This window comes from Crocodylus siamensis, chromosome 1 (genome assembly GCF_052110815.1).
Source record: "Crocodylus siamensis isolate JL-2025a chromosome 1, ASM5211081v1, whole genome shotgun sequence".
Lineage (NCBI taxonomy): Eukaryota > Metazoa > Chordata > Crocodylia > Crocodylidae > Crocodylus > Crocodylus siamensis.
This window is the reverse complement of record NC_143395.1, coordinates 131,721,747-131,741,474: the sequence shown is the minus strand read 5'-3', so window position 1 is coordinate 131,741,474 and position 19,728 is coordinate 131,721,747. Positions and strand designations below refer to the sequence as shown.

At 45.9% G+C, this 19,728-nt stretch overlaps 1 protein-coding gene across 1 annotated transcript in view; it reads left to right on the top strand.

Moving 5' to 3' along the window:
* RPS6KA2 (ribosomal protein S6 kinase A2) overlaps nucleotides 1–19,728 on the top strand; it is a 278,994-nt gene that overhangs the window by 220,264 nt on the left and 39,002 nt on the right. Inside the window, exons 12-13 of the mRNA XM_090042839.1 lie at nucleotides 5,549–5,651; nucleotides 14,700–14,830. Of these exons, the coding sequence (XP_089898965.1) occupies nucleotides 5,549–5,651; nucleotides 14,700–14,830 (234 nt within the window). The remainder of the gene's footprint in view (nucleotides 1–5,548; nucleotides 5,652–14,699; nucleotides 14,831–19,728) is intronic.

Genomic DNA, 19,728 nt, shown 5'->3' with positions numbered 1-19,728 from the left:
GAAAAAAAACACCCTTTATTTACACAGCTGTATTTTGAGTTTCTGTAAACACTCTCTGACCCAGCAAACTGTTAATTGTTACTGCTAAGCTTTCCTTTACTTTTGAGGTATTCACACTGTTGGGGGGAGCCGGGTAGGATCAGATCCCATAATATTAACACAAACGTTATTTAAACCACAATCTTGTTTACTTTTAACAAAGACACCCCTCAACTTTTCTTTTAGCAGTGCAACAACATCTGCACTCCCTTCTGACAACAGTACTTGCCTGTGGGGATGAGTTTACAAAGAAACCCACAGGGGCTGCAGTTCGGATAGCCTCTTCGCCCTCCTGATAATGACACATTCCAATTCACAAACAAATATTAGCACAGTTAATTAAAGCTTTCAGCTTCTTAAGCATCTGTGACCTCAAAATACCACAATGGTCAGCTAACAACATCTTTTCAACTCTTTAAAGTAAAAAAGCTTGTGATCTTTCAGGGAATTTTTACATGTGCTTGGGGAGGCACAGCAGTGGTGGGGCTTTAATTAGTGAGCGGTGCTAATTAGAAGCACCCAAGTGTCACATGTATCAGCATCCCCTGCACTGAAAAGTGGCAGTGGGGCACTTTGAATGAGCCTTAGTTTAAAGTGCCCTGCCACCATTTTTCAGTGTGGGGATGCTGATACACATGATGCCGGGGTCTGCTGAAGCACATTAATTTCTGTACTCCAGCAGACTTGTTTAATTGAGTCTGCTCCGATGCACCGGATTTCCAACATGCCGGAGCTGGCTCCCTGCACATCTAGAGGAGCCCTTGGTTTCTGTCTTCCCTTGGTTCTGTGTCAATTTAGATTTCCCATTTCAAATTGCTTTACTTGTGAGAAGGGTAGTAATGATTTGATTTTTTTTTTTCCGATTAAATGCTTTAAAGTCAAAAAGCCATTCTTCCCCTCCACTTGTTCTTGGGTGCAGACAGAAGTGACAATTTTTGCCTGATCTGGTCATAGAAAGCAGTTTATAGCTGTGACCAAACAAAAGTGCACAGCTGCAGACAGCTTCAAAAATGGCTGATTGGGTGAAAATCTGACCCCTGTTTGCATGAGATATCAGATAAAGACATTTCAAAATGTAGCATCTTTTGTAACTTGCGTTTGCAGAGCTCCCAGCCTGTTGCTGTTTTCAGAATGGGAAAGGGGAAAGGGAGTGGAGGGAGAGTAGTCTGGGGGTGGTTTCAGTCCCCTGTGGAAGGTGAGGTGGGATATCCTGCCCTTCGGCACCAGCTGGGGAGCCCCAAAAATGAGCTCCCTCCACTGCCTTTCCCCACTCCCATTCTGAACACAGGGAGCACTGGTAGAGAGCCCTGGTCATTGCTGTGGGAGCCTGACTGCAGGCTCCCAGCCCAGCTAGATTCCCCTTCCCCCTGGAGCCAACAGCGAACTTCTCTTTGGTTTAGGGTAACGTTGTAACTCAGAACAGTTTGCAAAAATTGGGAGTTGCACTTCCCTCTTGTAGCCCTTAGCTGAGGAAGGGTTCCTTACCATTGCCTGTCTCAGTACTCCCCCTTGTATCACATTTTTGAACTGCACAAAGTCAATTTAGCTATAATGGATGCCAGTGGCAACAAGGAACTGAACTGGAGGTGCCAGACAGTTTTACTCTTTCTCAGCTCATGGGAGAGCTGAGAATTTGCCTTGGTTCCCGTTGGCTTTATTTTTTTTCCATGCTTTGCCAGCCTCTTCAGCAATTTTCCCATGGGCAAACTATCTATGTTGTTTTGCTTTTTGTACTGTAGCATTTTATGCCATACTTACACCGTAAGGGTATCAACTAGCTTTTCCTTACCCTTTTCTTTTCCTTTATCATTTGCAATGTTTTCCGGAATCCTTCCCCTGCCTCAGCCATCTTACAAGCGTTCTTCAAAGACATTTTCTGCCATCTATGCCTTTACATTTTCTATCGCCTGACTCTGTTTCTCTTCTTTTTCTATCTCTTGCTCTTACTGATAGCACTTATCCTGCAACTCTGCACTTTTCTGCTTTCCCATGCCAACTCCTTGGCCAGTCCTTTAGCTACCATAAACAGACTCTGTAATGCTGCTAAGTTCTTAGTCTTCTTATCTGGGCATGGACTTTCCTCAGAGGCGATCCAACAGGACCACTGCTTACAAAAATCCTCTAAAGTGTTCTCCTCATTCTCAAATGCCCCCTTGTCCCAAACCTGGGGCGCATTAGCCTCTGGCACCTATTTCTCAAACTCAAATTTCTCCTACTTCTGTTGCCATGGTGTTAGTATTGGAAGGGGAAAGGTTCCTAAATCAGATATTCCCTTCTTGCTGATGAGCCTGTATGGTCTCAGCGAGTCCCTCTCCCCACGAGTCAAGGTTACAACCCTTGGAGCCCAGGGTGGTTCGTTAAATGTGGATATTCCAATCTCTGTTCACCCGATGAAGCTACTAACCTGCTTTTGCCTACTTAGGGACACCAAATCTGTTACACTCAATTTTGATTAAGGGGGTGGCATGAACAGAATGAAATGATCAGTGATCCCACCCATTCCAGTCTCAAATCCAAATTTAATGAGCACAAAAGCAATGCCACTACTCAGGAAAATCCCCAAACAGTCTGTAAAGGTATTCTTTACGCTGCCTTCCAGATGATGCATGATGATTTAACTACCTAGGTGTCATCATGGCACCGGGGGTCACAGTTTAGATCAGCTTGGTCTCCTCTGGCTGGTGACAGCTCCCCAAATATAGTTGTTTCCTTAGGCTTTTATATATACCCTTTTATAGTCCTCTTATGTATACTTCATGCTATATATTCTCACCAATTACCTTTTACAGTAGTTGTTTCCTTATTAATCTGTCACCCTCTTTCACCCTCATCTTATTTCTTTCTGAACTTACTTCTCCCCTACTGAGCTATCCTTGGGTTTTGTTTAACTTCTCTCTTCTAAATTGTTTTCCTAGATTCTACAGCTATCTACATTTTGTTTTTCATACATCAGTTGTTTACACTACCTCTGTGCTTAGTTGCCTCTGTGTGCACTTCACTTGCAGCTCATGGTGTCCATTTGCAGAAAGGGGAAAAAGGTGTCAATTCTGCCAAGACAGCATTTCAGGCTTACAGGGGGATCCAAGCTGCAGCTGCTGCGCCACTTCTACTGTTCCCAGGCAGGGGGCCAGAAGCTGAGGGGTTGGGAAGGGCTGTGGGGGCACCAGGCAGGGGGGCCCAAAGCAGCAGGGCAGAAGCAGTGTGGGGGCAGGCAGCAGCTGTGACTCTCACCCTGTCCTAGGCTGCCTCGTACTCAGTTCCAAGACAGGGACTTTTCCCCCCACTTTAAATGGGGAGGAAAGGGAGGCTTATCTTGGAACTGAGTAAATACAGTGATTTATCTATACTGTAGATAATACACTGCATTAGGGCTGTACAAAGCTTCAGTAGTTGATTTGATTCGGCAGAGATTTGGCCTGATTTGGTGGCCAAATCTCCAAATCCAAACCAAATCAGGACTCTTTAATCTCTCCAAATCAAATAGGAACCTTCCAATTCGATTCAGAGAGATTTGATGATTTGAACATGGACACAGCTTTACATGTTTTTTCCACATTCTGCAAGGTACCAGGTGGCTTGTGAATGCTGAGATGGTTGAGTGGGTAGAGTGTCCCATGGGAGGGGGGAGTGATCCCCAGTGCACACGGCAGCAGACCTGGAAGTGGACCAGAAGCACTTCTGGTCCACTTCCAGGTCCATCGTGGAGAGTGCAGGGGACCCTCCTCCCGCCCCCTAGCTCAGCGACTGATGCCTCCTGGGTCTGGCGGGGCACCCGGGGTCCCCCCATAGCTGATTGCCAAGCTAGGGAGCAATGGGGGAGTCCACCACGAAGCATGCGGGAGGCCCCCCATGCTCCTGTGGGACTCTCCATCTGCCCCACCATCTCAGCATTCACGAACTGCACCTGGTACCTTGAGGTATGTAGAAAAAACATTTAAAGCTGTGTCTATGGCCAAATTGCTGATACTTCGAATCAGCATTGAATCTTCAGATTTGGATTTGGCCGAATAGAATTGGGACAGTGATATGAATCAATGAATGAATCACTGTCCCCCAGATTGGGCTGAATCTGAATGCGAATTGAATACAGACCACTTCACGCACCCCTACTGTGTATTCGAGATATTTCATCACAGAAGCCGTAAGTGACAGAGTATCTTTCCATCAGTAAAAGGATGGAATAGTGTGTAATAAGATCCATTTTATGTTTTTAAACATCAACTCCTTATGAAATGTGTTATTTTTTAAGAGTTAGAATGTAAGTATACTTTACAAATGTTCACGAAGTCAAACTTTCCAGCTCTGATTGTGGATTGAAGGTTAATACAAACACTGCATTTGTGTTTACACATATTAATTACTGAGGGCTTTCTCTGTAAATTAGAGGAGGTCTTTGCCAGGTGAAAGCAGGAGCATCGATATAAAGGAGAACAGTCAGGTGACTGAAACAAGGGCCTGAACTCAGAACTAAGTTCTGATTCCAGTTCTCAAAGCAGCACTTTTGTGTGATCTTTGCTAGTTCCCAGAAGGGTTGACCTAAGGCCCACTAAAGTCAACGTGCATGATTCCTGTGATATCAGTGGGTTTCAGGTCAGGACAAAAAATTTTCTTCCTTGGTTGATTCATTGCTGCTGTGGTTATTATTTTCTACTTGAGCAGAGTATTGTGAGACTTAATGCATTAACATGTAAAGCATCTATGAAAACCTTCTCTGAAAGGAGTTCAGGATGCAAGTATTATTATTACTGGTTGTGAGCAGATTCTTCCATTTGTGCCTCTGTCGCTCCAAAAGAAGTCCACCTATGTGGGGATACTTACCTGCACTTGCCCTGTACCAACCATCCCTTGTTTTTTGGTCTCCCTCTTAGTTGACCTACCCATTATTTTGGTCTCCCTCTTAGATGACCTACCCATTATCACCCTCTTGCTTCCTCACTTTGGCAAGACTTAGTCCTGGTCCTTACCCTTTCAGCTGCTCTTCCAGGTGTGATAAATGACAAGGCACTAACTTGTTTGATTAAGCCTGAACCTCCTTGCTGCAGGTGCTGTTTCAGTTTTGGTTTCCTGTTTTCCAATGTACCAAGAACTTTGGTTCTTAACGTAACCCTTTCCCTTAACATTACCTAACCAAACCCATCAGTTGCAGAAACCACTTGGAAACATATCTCTTCCCACCCCAAGTGGACATTCTGGGGCAGATATTAAAGAGCAACAAACACCCAGGTGCCACCTAGCTTTAAATGTTGTGCCATTCTGTGGACTAAACAAGCAGGCAAAACATCTTTGAATAGACACTGGATCATAAGAGTTGAAAATAGCAACCCACTAGGGCACAGATCCTAATTCCTTAGACTCAACAAGAGTTCAGCATCTCTCTCTTCATATATCTCACTCGCTACAAGTGTAGCAAATAAATCAGTGGATGTCCTAAAAAACTGTAATATCCTGCTCTTGAACTTCGCTGCCACTACAGTATGTTGCTGATTATTCTCTATCATTGTTTTTGTAGAAACTATATAGGAGAGAAATCAAGCCACCTTTTAAACCAGCAGTGGGACGGCCAGAAGACACCTTTCATTTTGACCCGGAGTTCACATCACGAACCCCCACAGGTTAGCATTGAAGTAAACTAGAACAGCAGTGATAGATCTTTTCCATGCATGGATCCACCCCAACTGTAGTAAGCAGTTCTCGGTCCTTTGTGTGGGGCAGTAGATGCTCTGCACTTAGGAATAAACCCATGACTTCACCAACCTGTCACTGGATATGCCCTGCAAAAAGGAAAGGTTTTGACATTTTCTGTGATAAAGCAAAAATATCTATTTTTACTGCCTGATTTTTGCTTAACTACTTTTAATGTAGTGACATCAAGTTCAAGGGGCTTTGCAGCTGTTCAAGCTAGTACACAGTGGTGGTGGATGGGCCATTTTCAACCTGGAGAGATGTGGGCAGTGGAGTTCCCCAAGGCTCAGTCCTCAGGCCTGTACTATGCAACATCTTTATCAGTGACTTGGAGGTGGGCATGGAAAGCACACTGCCCAAATTCTCTGATGACACAAAGATGTGGGGAGAAGTGGGCACACTGGAGGGGAGGGACAGAATCCAACTAGATCTAGACAGGTTACAGGGGTGGGCAGATGACAATAGAATGGAATTCATTGCAGCCAAGTGCAAGGTGCTGCATCTAGGGAGAAGGAACCTGCAATGTACCTATAGGCTGGGGAACTCCCTTCTCAACAACACAGTGGCTGAAAGGGATCTTGGAGTCATTGTTGACTCCAGGATGGACATGAGTCACCAATGCAAGGAAGCTGTCAGTAGGGCTAACCGCACCTTGTCATGCATCTACAGATGCATCACAAGCAGGTCCAGGAAGGTGATCCTTTCCATCTATGTGGCACTGGTCAGACTGCAGCTGGAGTACTGCGTCCAGCTCTGTGCGCCGCACTTCAGGAGGGATGTGGCTAACCTTGAGAGGGTCCACAGGAGGGCCACTTGCAAGATCAAGGGAGCAGCCGGCCGGGCCCTGCAAAGATAGACTAAAGGGCCTGAATCTATTTAGCCTCCACAAGAGAAAACTGAGAGAGGATCTGGTGGCCATCTATAAACTCATCAGGGAGGACCAGCGAAAAATAGGTGAGGCTTTGTTCCTCTGGGCACCACCTGGGATAACAAGGAATAATAACCACAAATTGATTCAGAGTAGGTTCAGGCTTGATATCAGGAGGCATTACTTTATGGCTAGGGCTGCCAGGCTCTGGAATGGGCTCCCAAGTGAGATGGTACTCTCTCCTACCTTGGGGGTCTTCAAGAGGAAGTTAGATGGATATTTGGGGTATCTGGGGTATTATGATTCCAGCACTCATTCCTGAGCAGGGCAGGGTGTGGGAATTGTTCATCTGTTCAGGTCCCTTCTAACTGTAGAAACTATGTTACAGCTATGCTATGTTATGTTACAAATGTATTACATAGGTATAGTATTTAATTGTAAATCTCTTAAAACACTGAACTTGATACATAGTAAGAATGATGAAAGGTCCAATTTTCTGGAGTCAATAGAAGTCATGATAACAGAGAAGTTGGCACATAACATCCAAATGGTTAATGACAAGTAAATGCTTCACATGGTACTGTTAGCTTCATTTTTATTTATAATTTCCATTTTATAAAAGCAATAATTCATGCCAAGTTGCACATATGGGGGCAGTTGTACTAGTGGAGCAGCCTTGTGAGGAAAAAATCAGAGTATCAATAACTACCTGAACACCAATCCCAGCTCTAGCACTGGCTTCCTACATATTGCCTGGTCACTTAAGCATTAGAAAAATATGACTTCTGGCCTGAAGCATCAGCCATCTAACTGGCCCAAAATACAATAGGAGTTATGAAAATTTAGTGAATCAGTTTTGATTAAATTAAAAGCAATTGGAAATGGGCCTCGCATAACATTCCCCATAGTTTTGTCTTTTACCTTTATTAAAACTAATCCAGGTATTCCCCAAAAGCTGGATTCAACCCCTACTTTTTCTGGCAAAAGAAAGAGATGTAGCACACTTATTATGTTTAGGATGTGCAAAATCCTGCAAGAGAGAAACTGTTTTCTACCATCATGGTATTTGTGCCTATGGTATAAAGAGGCTTTAATGTAAGAAACCATCTGACTCAATGATTTTAACATGGCTTAAATGTTTAAGTGGGCTTTAGGGTATTTTAATGTCACTTTAAGACCTGTTTACACTTCAAGTGCCGCATGATGGATCTTCAGAGTCAGCCCCATCGAAAATAATCTTTGTTCCAGTGACATCTCTTGGCTTACAAATTCTTTTGAATGGCAATACTGTATTAGGTTAAGAAAAAGAAAAGGAAAATTGTTAACAGTCCCATACTTCTACATGCTCTGGGTCTGGGTCAGTAAATAATTAGCTTCTTAGTTTTGGTACATTGTGTTCCTCTTTGATCACAACACTTAACTTTCACCTTCCATTTGCTATGGATCATTACAATATGCATATTTTAATTTTAAGTGATTTATTATATCCTACCTAGAGGTAGAATTATATTGCAGAAGCCTAATGTGTTTTTCAGTTGTTATTCATATTTTATAATTTCTTTAGGATCATGGTGTATGCGTAAGAGGTCACCCAGACCTTTGATGCATATGCCTAGACAAGAGTTTCTGGAGGAGTGGAGGCTTCCCAGACCTTCCATCCTCCCTTTAGGCCATTGGGACACAATCCAAAGGTCAGACTGGGTCCAGACATTTTATGTCTTCATGGCTGTAGATAAGCATCTGGGAATTGAACCCAGGTCTCCTGTGTGGAAAACAAGGATTCTACCACTGAACCACAATTGTAAAATAACTGGTTGTTGCTGGATAAGTGACTTATGCTGGGAAACATAATCAATATGAGCTTGTTTAGGATTGAAGAGAAGTGAATTTGAAAAGTTCAGTTAGCATTCAGTACTGTGCTTAAATACAGTAGTTTAGGGTTTGAAGAGTGCCACCTTCAAATGCAATCCTTTGCTAGGTATGCTCAGCTTGCGGAAAAGGCGCATAAGAGGAAACGTGATTTCAGACTTCAAATACTTGATGGGCTACCATAAAGAAGAGGAAAGCACCTTTTCTCTCTTGCTTCAGAGAAGAGAATAGCTTGAAGTTGCAGCAAATAAGTTTAGATTGGATATTTGGAAAAACTTCACGGTTAGAATAGTGAGGCAGTGGAATAGACTGCCTAAGGAAGTTGTAGACTCTTCATTACTGGAGGTGTTTAAGAAGAGGTTGGAAAGCCACTGCTTAGGGATAATCTAGGTGTATCTGTGCCTATGTTCTGCTTTGGGTATTTCTCATGTTTCCAGGCCCCCTCTCAGGGGAGGACCTGGTTACCCCACTCCCCCTCCCCTTTCTGCTACTTGTGCCAGGATGTTTTTAAGCCTTTCCCAGAGGCATTGGGTGTTGGCTAGAGCCAATACTCAGGACTTTGACTGGGGTTTGCCAATACTCCTGCTGGGACCAAAGCCAGAGGTTCCTGGCTAGAGGGTCTCTCCCCTCCACTTAGGGTCAGACTGATCACCATATTCGGGGTCAGGAAGGAATTTCACCCTATGGGCAGGTTGGTATGGACCATGAGGATTTTTGTTTTCCTCTGTAGTTGGGGGCATGGCCCTCTACCTGGGATTTCTTGGGCATATATTGACAACATTTCACTGAAGCAGGACATTGGCTGCCTAGTTCCCCTCCTTTACCTGTGGCAGGTTAGGGTGTTAAGTCTGTGTTGTCAGGATTGATGGTAGTCTTAGAGAGAGTTTGGGATGGTTTGGATAGGGATGATCCTGCCTCAGGCAGGGGGTTGGACTAGATGCCCTCTGGAGGTCCCTTCCAGGCCTACTCCCCTATGATTCTGTGATTACATGACAGTCTTATATAACATCATATTGTGGTGCAGTTGAAGAAACTGGGTAATAGAAATCCTTCAGGGGAGGAAACAGAATATAATATGTATGTATGTACATATGTATGTATGTACATGTACACATATAAACACACCTACATACTCTAGAATATGTCCTATACACACACAATATAATTTATAAGGCTATAGTATATATGTGTAGATAGATCGTATATAATACATAAATCACATGAGTTAATATATTTATATAACATTTATACATATAAATGAAAAAGAGAAATCTGATGAGATTTGATATAATAAGACACTAGGAACATCCAATATTAAAAAGAAGCACCTTGAGGCTGAGATCTTAAAAAGGGCTAAGGGAGTTAAGTGCTCAATCTCCTCAGCTCTGTGGGAATCTGAGCCAGATATTAGATCAGACGTAAGGAAAAATTTCCTTACATCTTCATAGATTTCATAGATTTCTTCGATTTCATAGACGTTAGGGCTGGAAGAGACCTTGGAAGATCATTGAGTCCAGCCCCCTGCCCAAAGGGCAGGAAGTCAGCTGGGGTCATAGGATCCCAGCAAGAAAAGCATCCAATTTGCTCTTGAAGGTGTTCAATGTAGGTGCTTGAACCACCTCCGCTGGCAGGCTGTTCCAGACCTTGGGGGCTCGGACAGTAAAGAAATTTTTCCTTATGTCCAGCCTGAAACAGTCTTGCAGTAGTTTATGACCATTCGACCTCATCATCCCTTGGGGTGCTCTGGTGAATGCCTGATAAACTTATAGGTGGCCATCAGATCACCCCTGAGCCTGCGCTTTTTCAGGCGAAAGAGTCCCATGGCTCTCAGCCTGTCGTCGTAAGGTCTGTTTTCCTGACCTCTGATCATGCGCGTGGCTCTTCTCTGAACTCTCTCAAGCTTCTCCACATCCTTTTTGAATTGTAGAGGCCAAAACTGGACGCAGTACTCCAGCTGCGGCCTCACCAAGGCCAAGTACGAGGGGAGAATGACGTCCCAGGATTTGCTTGAGAAGCATCTATGGATGCAAGCCAGTGTTTTGGTTGCTTTAGTAGCCACAGCATTGCATTGAAGGCTCATGTTCATCCTGTGGTTCATCTTCTATGATTCTATGACCCCCAAGTCTCTTTCTTCCACAGTGCTAGCCAGCATAGCACTGCCGAGCCTGTAAAGATGGAGAACCTTGCATTTTTCGGTGTTAAACACCATCAGGTTCTTGTCCGCTCATTTGCTGAGCCTGTCCAGGTCAGCCTGGATCACCCGCCTGTCTTCTGGTGTGGATGCTTTGCCCCAAAGTTTGGTGTCATCAGCGAACTTGGCCAGTCCACTCCTGACTCCAATGTCCACATTATTAATGAAGATGTTGAACAATATGGGTCCAAGGACAGAGCCTTGGGGGACCCCACTGGTCCCAAGACTCCATGATGAGTGACAGCCATCAATTACTACCCTCTGGGTCTGACCACGGAGCCAATTTCCCAGCCAGCGGATCAAGGTGGACCCAAGGCCACAATTGGCCACTTTCACCAGGATGTGATCACGGGATACCAGATCAAAGGCTTTTTTGAAGTCAAGATATATGACATCAATCTCTTCTCCCTTGTCCAGGTGATAGGTCACCTGGTCGTAGAAGGAAATGAGATTGGTCAGGCAAGACCTACCTGCAACAAACCCATGCTGGCTATCCCTTAGGATGTTGGCATTGGCCAGTCCATTAAGGATGGCCTCTTTAATAAACTTTTTCTAAGATCTTCCCCAGGATAGAAGTCAGGCTGATGGGCCTATAGTTAGCCGGATCCACTTTCCTCCCTTTCTTGAAGATCGGCACAACATTGGCCTTCTTCCAGTCTTTGGGCATTTCACCAGAGCGCCAGGAGTTTTCAAAGATCCGTGCCAGGGGCTGGGCTTTGATGCTTTCCAGCTCCCTGAGTACCCTGGGGTGTAGATTGTCAGGGTCAGCTGACTTGAAGGTATCCAGCTTCTCAAGATGTTCCTTCATGAGGTCAGCATTAATGGAGGGCAGGGGATCTCCCTCACCCGGACCTCCCTGTCCTGTAGCGGGCATGGGCGTCCCATGGGACTGATGAAAGACCGACGCAAAGTACCCATTTAATAGGCTGGCTTTTTCCTGGGCATTAGTTGTCAGTTGCCCCATCTGGTTCAGCAGGGGTCTAATGTTGCCCTTGCTCTTTCCCTGGCTCCCCACATATCTGAAAAAGGACTTTTTATTGTCCTTTTCTTGAGTGTCCAGGGTCTGGAATAGACTCCCTCAAGAAGTGGTACAATCGCCTACTCTGGATATCTTCAAAAAACGTCTGGATGCTGGATGCTCTAGATGCTCACCTCGCTGGGGTCATCTGACCCCAGCAGTCTTCTCTGCCCAAGTGCAGCGGGGCTGGACCTGATGATCTTGAGAGATCCCTTCCAGCTCCTAACATCTAGGAATCTATTAACACAGCCTAAATAGGAAGATGATGTAATGCACTTAAAATAGGATTTAACTTCTGTACACCTAGCCTTAAATTTGGCTCCGGTCACACATGGAAATGTCATTTGCAGTCTTAATGGATGATGCTTGCCTGTATTACAAAACAGGCACATTTCTGAGCTCTGCCAATTTCCTCAGTGACCTTGCCACTATCTCTCTGTCTCATTTTTCCCTTCTATAAAACTAAAATGATAATTTCCTTTACCTCAGAACAGTATACCAAAGCTGACTGAGCAATGGTGTCAACAGAATTTTGAGATACGTTTATGAATAATGCTGTACCGAGACAGAGTGTTGTTACTTTTACCATTTGAGAGTTGAATGTGCAAGATCATTTTGCCCTCAGTAGAATTAAATGCTGCTGGATTTGTTCAGAGTATGAAAATAAGTTCGTTGGAAAACATAACTATCATGTTTTAACTGCCCTGTTGAAACATGGTTGCATTTTGTGTAGACAGTTCAAAATTATGTTTATAGACAAACTGACTAATTTTAGGCAGTTTTTATGCTTGGAAATAAAATCGTTAATCCTTGTTGATCACTGATTATTAATAGAGAAATTGGGTCTGAGTGTTGAAGTTGTAAAGACAAGGTTCTTTGGGTGAATCTGATATCTTTTATTAGACCACCTTAAATAGCTGAAAAAAAACCTTAAGCAAGCTTTGGGGTTCAAAAACCCTTCATCAGCTGAGGAAGTTCCTGCAGTTGGTGTGTGCTCTTCCTGGATGGAATGAAAAGTAATTTTTTCCAACTATTTGAGTTGGTCTCATAAAATATATCAGATTCACCCAAAGAACCTTGTCTGCCTGTGTCCTTAGACCAACACAGCTACAACCTACACCCCTGTATGAAGTTGTAAATACCTTCTCATCAGAGATCTGTGATAAAGCTGGGAACAGGATCCAAGCTTCCCTAAAGCGCAAATGTGTAAGCCCAAATGTTTTCTAAGAGAGTTTCACATACCACCCTTGGTGCTTCCACATCTAAACCCACCAGATCCCCACCAAGCTAGGAACCAGTTGTGTAGATTAGAAGTTGGGTTTATCCCTGTTTCAAAGCATGTTTTCTTTCCCTTGAATAATTGGGTGTGAAAAGCCAATTGCAATGCATGTGCCTTTCAGAGGGCTGATTAAACAAGAGGCCTGCAGACTCCTGACTGTGTTTATAAGGACAGCACTCGCCAGTACACTGAGAGCTGAACAACCAGCACAGATCATTTTAATGAACCACTGTGCTCCTTCTCTCACTCTAAGGAGGGGGTGATTCACTGCATGCCTTTGTTAGTTGTGTCAAAGCCAAGGCTGATCCCTTGATGAGGTATAGAGCCAGCTGCAGTCTTGGCTGTGCTAACCTCTCGGCTGTCAGACAGATTGCTTCCCTTTACTATGTTCTTCATATGCAGGCCTCAGAAGAGCTGCTCTGAGCACCTTTTCCTCAGCTCATTATTCTTACTGCTTTTTATGAGAAATATTTGAGTTACCTGGTAGTTCCAGGACCATGAACTGCACTCTTTCACTGCATATCTTCCCTGCTGGTGCCAATTAACACTGGTATTAGTGTTAAAGGAGGAACTACAGCTTGTGTGCATTATTCAAATGGGCTGTACTTTATTTGCCCAAGTGAAACAATTGTCTATATGTTTTCTCTCAAGAGAGGTTTTTCTAAGAGAGTTCTAGCTCCTTAACCTTGTCTTTTTAGAAAAACACTGACTGTGTAATTTGGAACAAATAAAATATAAACAGGCTTGGATACCACAGACTTTGTAATGCATATCTGTCTAACACAATGATATGGTTGGTTCCAGGAGATATTATGGAGTCTCCTATTATTTGCTTATGAAAATATCTTGATAAAATGTGTACATAAAACAATTATGTGCTGATTTTTTAAGTGTTAACTATAATATAAATCCTTTCCTTGCTACAGCAGCATGTTTTTTTCTGCTGGATGTCGGGTTGGCTATCAGGGAATGCTGTTTGGGCAAAGGATACTAAGGACAGAATGATTTAATGCTGTTATGACCCACATCGCTTCCTACTGTGGGTTTTGCAGTGAGATACTGGGGCTTTGGGAAAGGAAACTTCCCTAAGGTTTCTTTCACTGTTTCTGCCCATTTGGTCCATCTGGGGAAAACCCCACATGCCACCCTTGCTGCTCCCACATCTAAACCCCCCAGATCCCCACCAAAGTAGGAACCAGTTATGTAGAGGCTTCAGGCTTCTGTCACTGTCCAAGACTTTTGTTTCACTAGCGTCTCACTAAATACAACTCCATTCATGCTATACCACCAGTAACTCCCTTTGGCCATGGCAGCTCCTGCGGCCTAGGTATTCAGGGAGCTCCACTGAAAAGGTTATACAGTTTTAAGCTTTATTATTTTTTATCTAGGGACTCTCCACAGGGGCAAACAGAAAATTCTTCTAACCTGGTGACTCCTTTGCCCCTTTTCTGCATAGGCCCTTATGCTTTGAAGTACCTTGGGTGGGAATGATGTTGGAGTAACTCTATGCAGCAACCTGTCTGTGCAAGAGAAAGGATATCCATGCATGAAGGGTCCCTCCTGTGCTTAGACCTAGGGGCTGGGGAGGGTAATTCATGCATATCAGAGTCTTGAAATGAAAGTGGATTGTGACTGCTCATTTAATAGGATTTAATGGGATGGACAGTTGCAGGGAACCTCACAGCTGCAAGTTACTAACTTTCTGATTTGTAGTTGTCCAACTCATGTAGTTCCCTCCACCTTTCCTCCACAGATTCCCCTGGTGTTCCTCCAAGTGCCAATGCTCATCACCTTTTTCGAGGATTCAGCTTTATTGCATCCAACTTGGTCCAGGAACCTGCGCAACAAGATCTGCACAAAGCCCCAGTTCATCCAATTGTGCAGGTACTAGTATGTGGTGTCTCACTTCACATTTGATAAGCTGAGTACATTCATGCATGTTACATTCATCTGTATCTGCATGATGCTACCTCAAAGTTATATACTCCTAGAATGATCACATATAGCTAGCAATAAGTGGAAAGTGAGCAGAGATTGTCCTCTGTTTTTATTTTCATGTTCACATCTCCTTTTCACTAGCACACAGCTGTTCAATTTCTTAGCAGCCAGGGGCTATAGCCACCCCCCACCCCACCTTCACAGCTGCAAGCTCCCCCAGCACCATGAAGGCAGGAGGTTACCCACCCCCCATTACTGCACCATGTTTGCAGTCAGGCGGCACCCCCACTGCTGCAGCATGGAGGACTGTCCCTAGGGTACAGCAAAACGGGATGACTGCCCCAGGCCCCGCACTTTGTGGGGGCTCTGGAGAGCTGGGCAGAGCAGCTGTGGCCCCTCCTGTGGGGCCTGCCTGGTGCTGGCAGCTTTGCGCCATGCCACGGAAGAAGTCTAGAGAGCGCCTGCCCTGGGAATGGGGGGAGACCCCAACCCATGCCCTGCCTTTGCGGGGGTCGCACAGGCCCCACATAGTATTAAGGGGGCCCCTCATAGGCTGATTTACCCCAGGCAGAGTGGCCATGGCCCCTCCCACAGGACCCACCTTGTACTGGCAGCTCCACCCCACGCCACGGAAGAAGTATGGAGACCCCTCTGCCCTGGGTGCAGGGGAGACTCCCACCCATGTCCTACCTTTGTGGGGGTCCCACAACCCCTGTGTGGTGTTAAATCCCACACAGGCTGATTTGTCCCAGGTCCCTCCTAGGGTCAGCCCTGGCAGCACACGTAGGGAGGCAACTCTCCCAACTGCTGCACTGCTCAGGCAAACAAGAAGGCAGCTTCTCCCCTCTCCTCCTTGGCTGCAGGCTCCCCCACTGTACCACATTCAGGACTTTCCCAGCACTTCCGCCTGCACTGAGCCATGTCAGCCTGCCCTGTCCTGCCCTGGGTGGGGACAAGAAGTTAAAGCCTAAGAAGGATAGGGGAACTTGGAGACCATTCCTGCAGCATCAGCTGGAGCAATGAAGGGAGCAGCACCCAAGAGGAAGCCCAGGGCCCACAGATTAGCCCCTCATGAGCCACATGCACCTGTGGGACAGCCCTGCATTAGCACAAAGAAAATATGGATCATGCTCAAATGCCTGAAGCTATTTCAGTCATCCAAGAAGAACAAACAATGACATGCTTCTTCTGCAAATGATTTTAAGTTTGTTGTATTGTTCAGAGATTGCATGGTAGGCTCTCTGTCTCATGTGAGCATCCCAGAACTTAGGTCCAGGAACATAGGAACACCTGTTTCAATTGTACATGAACATACACATGCACCTTCCTTGTCACCACCCCAGGACAAGGTGGGACAGGGAATGGCTAGAGACTTGGGTCTACCCCTCCTCTCTCTCACAATACCATGTACAAGAAAAACGAGTTAATTCAAGGGGTGTTGTAAATTTGCTGCTAGTGCAGAGCAGAAATGCTAAGGCATGCTGGCAGATTAGTTAAGCTCTTTTGCTTGTAGCTCTAAAGGAATGAGTTGAGGTTAATTTAGGATTTGTCCTTCAAGATGCCCCCGATTAATCCCAACTGAAATGGTGCATGGTCATGTAGACCTGGGAAGTCAGGGTGTGTGAAATTTCACTGGCTGTTTCATTCCGACACTGTTTCAACCAATTTCAAGGTCAAAACAGCAAAATCGGAACCAAACAAAGGCCATCAAAACAGCCTCGAAACAAAATGAGGCTGGTCGAAATGTTTCGAAAGTTGAAACGTTTCGATCATAGGCTGGGGATGGGAAGTCAGTCCAGCTGGGTTGACTTCCCATCCCCAGCAAAACTCGAAACAGTGTCAAAACAGCCTTTGGGTTTTGACAGAATGGAATGGAACAGCTGTTTCAACTCAAAATGAAATTTAAGATGAAACACTGTTCCCTCAAACGGTTGAAACACAGGGCGAAATGAAATGGTACTGTTTTGCACAGTCCTACTGGGAAGTGAAAAAGGAACAAATATGATGCTAGCTGCACACTCCCTTTTGTGCCATTGGCTAAAGAAACTTGTGTGCCTTAACCACCCTAGGCTGATGGCCTGTTTAGAGCATACAGGTCCTTAGCTTGATTTTGACCCATTAGAAGTAAATTATTCCTCACTATCCAAAACAAATTAAAAAGGGAGAGAATTCTGCTTTAGAGGATGTGCTCACAAGAGTTCCGAACCCCCAATCTCACCTACTGCAAATTAACTTCCCTGATAAACTTCATTAGGAAGTGTCCTTGCTTTATATCATCAGCTTTCTTCCCTTCTTTAGTATACTGAGGCATCCAAAGATAGCCTTTTTTGTGCAGCAGTTGCACAAAACACTTCACAGGCAATTCCAAGCATAAAAAAAATACCTCTTGTTTCATGATTTAGTGAGCCCCCAGCCTGTACTGGTGCATAGAATTGTTCTATCCTAAGGCAGGACTTTACACTTGTCCTTATTAAACTTCATGAGATTTCTTTTCATCCAGTCCTCCAATTTGTTGAGGTCTTTCTGAATACTAGCCCTACCCTCCAGCGTATCTGCTACTCCCCCAACAGCTTGGTGTCGCCCATGAACTTGCTGAAGGTGTAATCCATCCCATCTTCCAGATCGTTAAGGAAGGTATTGAACAAAAGTAGACCCAGCACTGACCCCCAGGGCACTCTGCTTGACACCAGCTGCGAACTGGACATTAAGTCACCCTTGAGCCTGACAATCCAGCTAGTCTGTCCACCTTACAGTCAATTTATCCAACCCATACTTCCTTAGTTTGCTTATAAGAATGTTGGGGGAGACCATACCAAAAGCCTTCTAAAATCAAGGTATACCACATCCACTGCTCTCCCCATATCCACAGAGCCAGTCATCTTATCATAGAAGACAATCAGGGTAGTCAGGCTTGATTTGCCCCTGGTGAATCCATGCTGACTGTTCCTAATCACCTTCTTCTCCTCCAGTTGCTTAGAAATGCATTCCTTGAGGATCTGCTCCATGATTTTTCTAGAGACTGAGGTGAAACTGGCCAGTCTATACCTGCCCAGATTCTCCTTCTTCCCTTTTTCAAAGATGGGTACTATGTTTCCTGTTTTCCAGTTATCTGGAATTTCTCCCAATCAAACATCCCAATCAATATCAGTTTTCAAAGATGTTGGCCAGTGGCTCTGCAATCACATCAGCCACCTCCCTCAGCACCCTTGGGCACATCCACACATGCAAGCATGTGCGCTTGCAGCAGCTCAAATAGAAGTGGTGCAAATTTGAACTGAGGCTTTTTGCCTCGGTGCATGTGCCTGGACATACACTTTGGTGTGGGGCAAATTGTGCCACTTGGGGCAAAATAACCCTCCCTGGCTCCTCCCAGATCTGCAGCCAGGGAGAGCTAGAGTCTGGGGCCAGCACCTGTGCTGTCCCCAGCAGAATAAAAAGCTGCCCTGTCCTGGCCCCATCAGTACAAAAAGCTGCCCTGGCAAGTAGCTCAGGGCTACTCGCTTTCAGGAGATTCTGGGGCCCAGCCAATTGGTACCTGGAGACACTACCCCTTGTGCCAGCTGGACTGCTGAAGCAGTGCTGAGAGTCCCCTGCAGTCTTTACTTACTGCAACAGTGTGGCAGTGGGGGCTGCTGCCTGACTGTGACCTGCTGTGAACCTGCCAGACCTGGATGAGGCATCTGCCCCTCTGGGCCAGCTGCCAGTGGGCTGTCACTGCAGAGTTGGCCACACTACTGCCATGTGTGCCCCGTACCCGGCCATCTGGGCAGCTATCACCCAGAAGATGTTCCCAGTGGGGTGGCCTGCTTTGAACGGTCAGCTGGGTCCAAGGTGCCAGCTCTGAGAAGGCAAGGTCCAGCCACTGGCCTCCCTAGCAGGCATTCAGGTGTTCCCTATCTGAAAACTGAAAACCCTCTGATAAAAAAATCCCAAAGTCACTCTGTAAAATACCCCAAAATCCATGTTCCTCCACAATTAAAACAAAAGACCACTAGGGAGAGAGAGTATGAGAGACAGAGACAGCGATCAGTTGGGCAATGTTTTATTGATATATCTACAGTGTTAAAGCACTTTAGAAGGACCACCAGTGTCTCTATCATAATAATAAAGTGAATTCATGAATATATGAATATATGTTTTGCTGCCGCCCCACAGATTACAGCCCCTCCCCCAACCACAGGACCTAAGGCCCCCCAGCAGAGGCTATGGCCCCCCCCCACAAGGGCTCTGCTGCCGCCCCTGCAGGCCCATGTGCCCTACCCCTTTTGCTCTCCCATCGCCCACCAGCTCCTGCGGTCCCCCCAATGGCTGCTCCATGCAGCCCCACCCCCCGCCTCCCCAATGACTACCCACCCAGCCCCACCCCCCCACTTGTACCCCCAGCTCCTCTGATGGCAGCCCCCACCAACCCCAGCCTCCTGCACTTCAAAAGAAAAAAAAAGCCTCTACTCACTGAGCAGGGGCTGTAGGGGCTCTGGGGCCTCCTGGCAGAATCCCCTGGGGCAGCACAGGGTAGTAGGGGACAGCAGGGCCTGGTCTGGGGCTGCTGGGGCTGTCACCCTACCCTGTGCTGTGTGGGGGGAGGGGCCCAGTACCCGGACGGCGGCTCAAACTACTTGTAAGTGCTCGGGAACCAAATTCCCCTGGGATGCTGGGGGGGCAGGGAGTGGAGCCGGGCAGGGAAGGGATGTCGGGGGAGCTTGGGGGGCAGGGATCTGGGGGGGCTGGGGGAGTGGGCGTGGCTGGTGGGGGTCCCCCCCATGGTCTCCTCCCCGCTTCTCCACCCCCCCGACCCCTTACTTACCAGCACTGGAGCCAGGGTCCAGCTCCCCGTTGCTGGCATG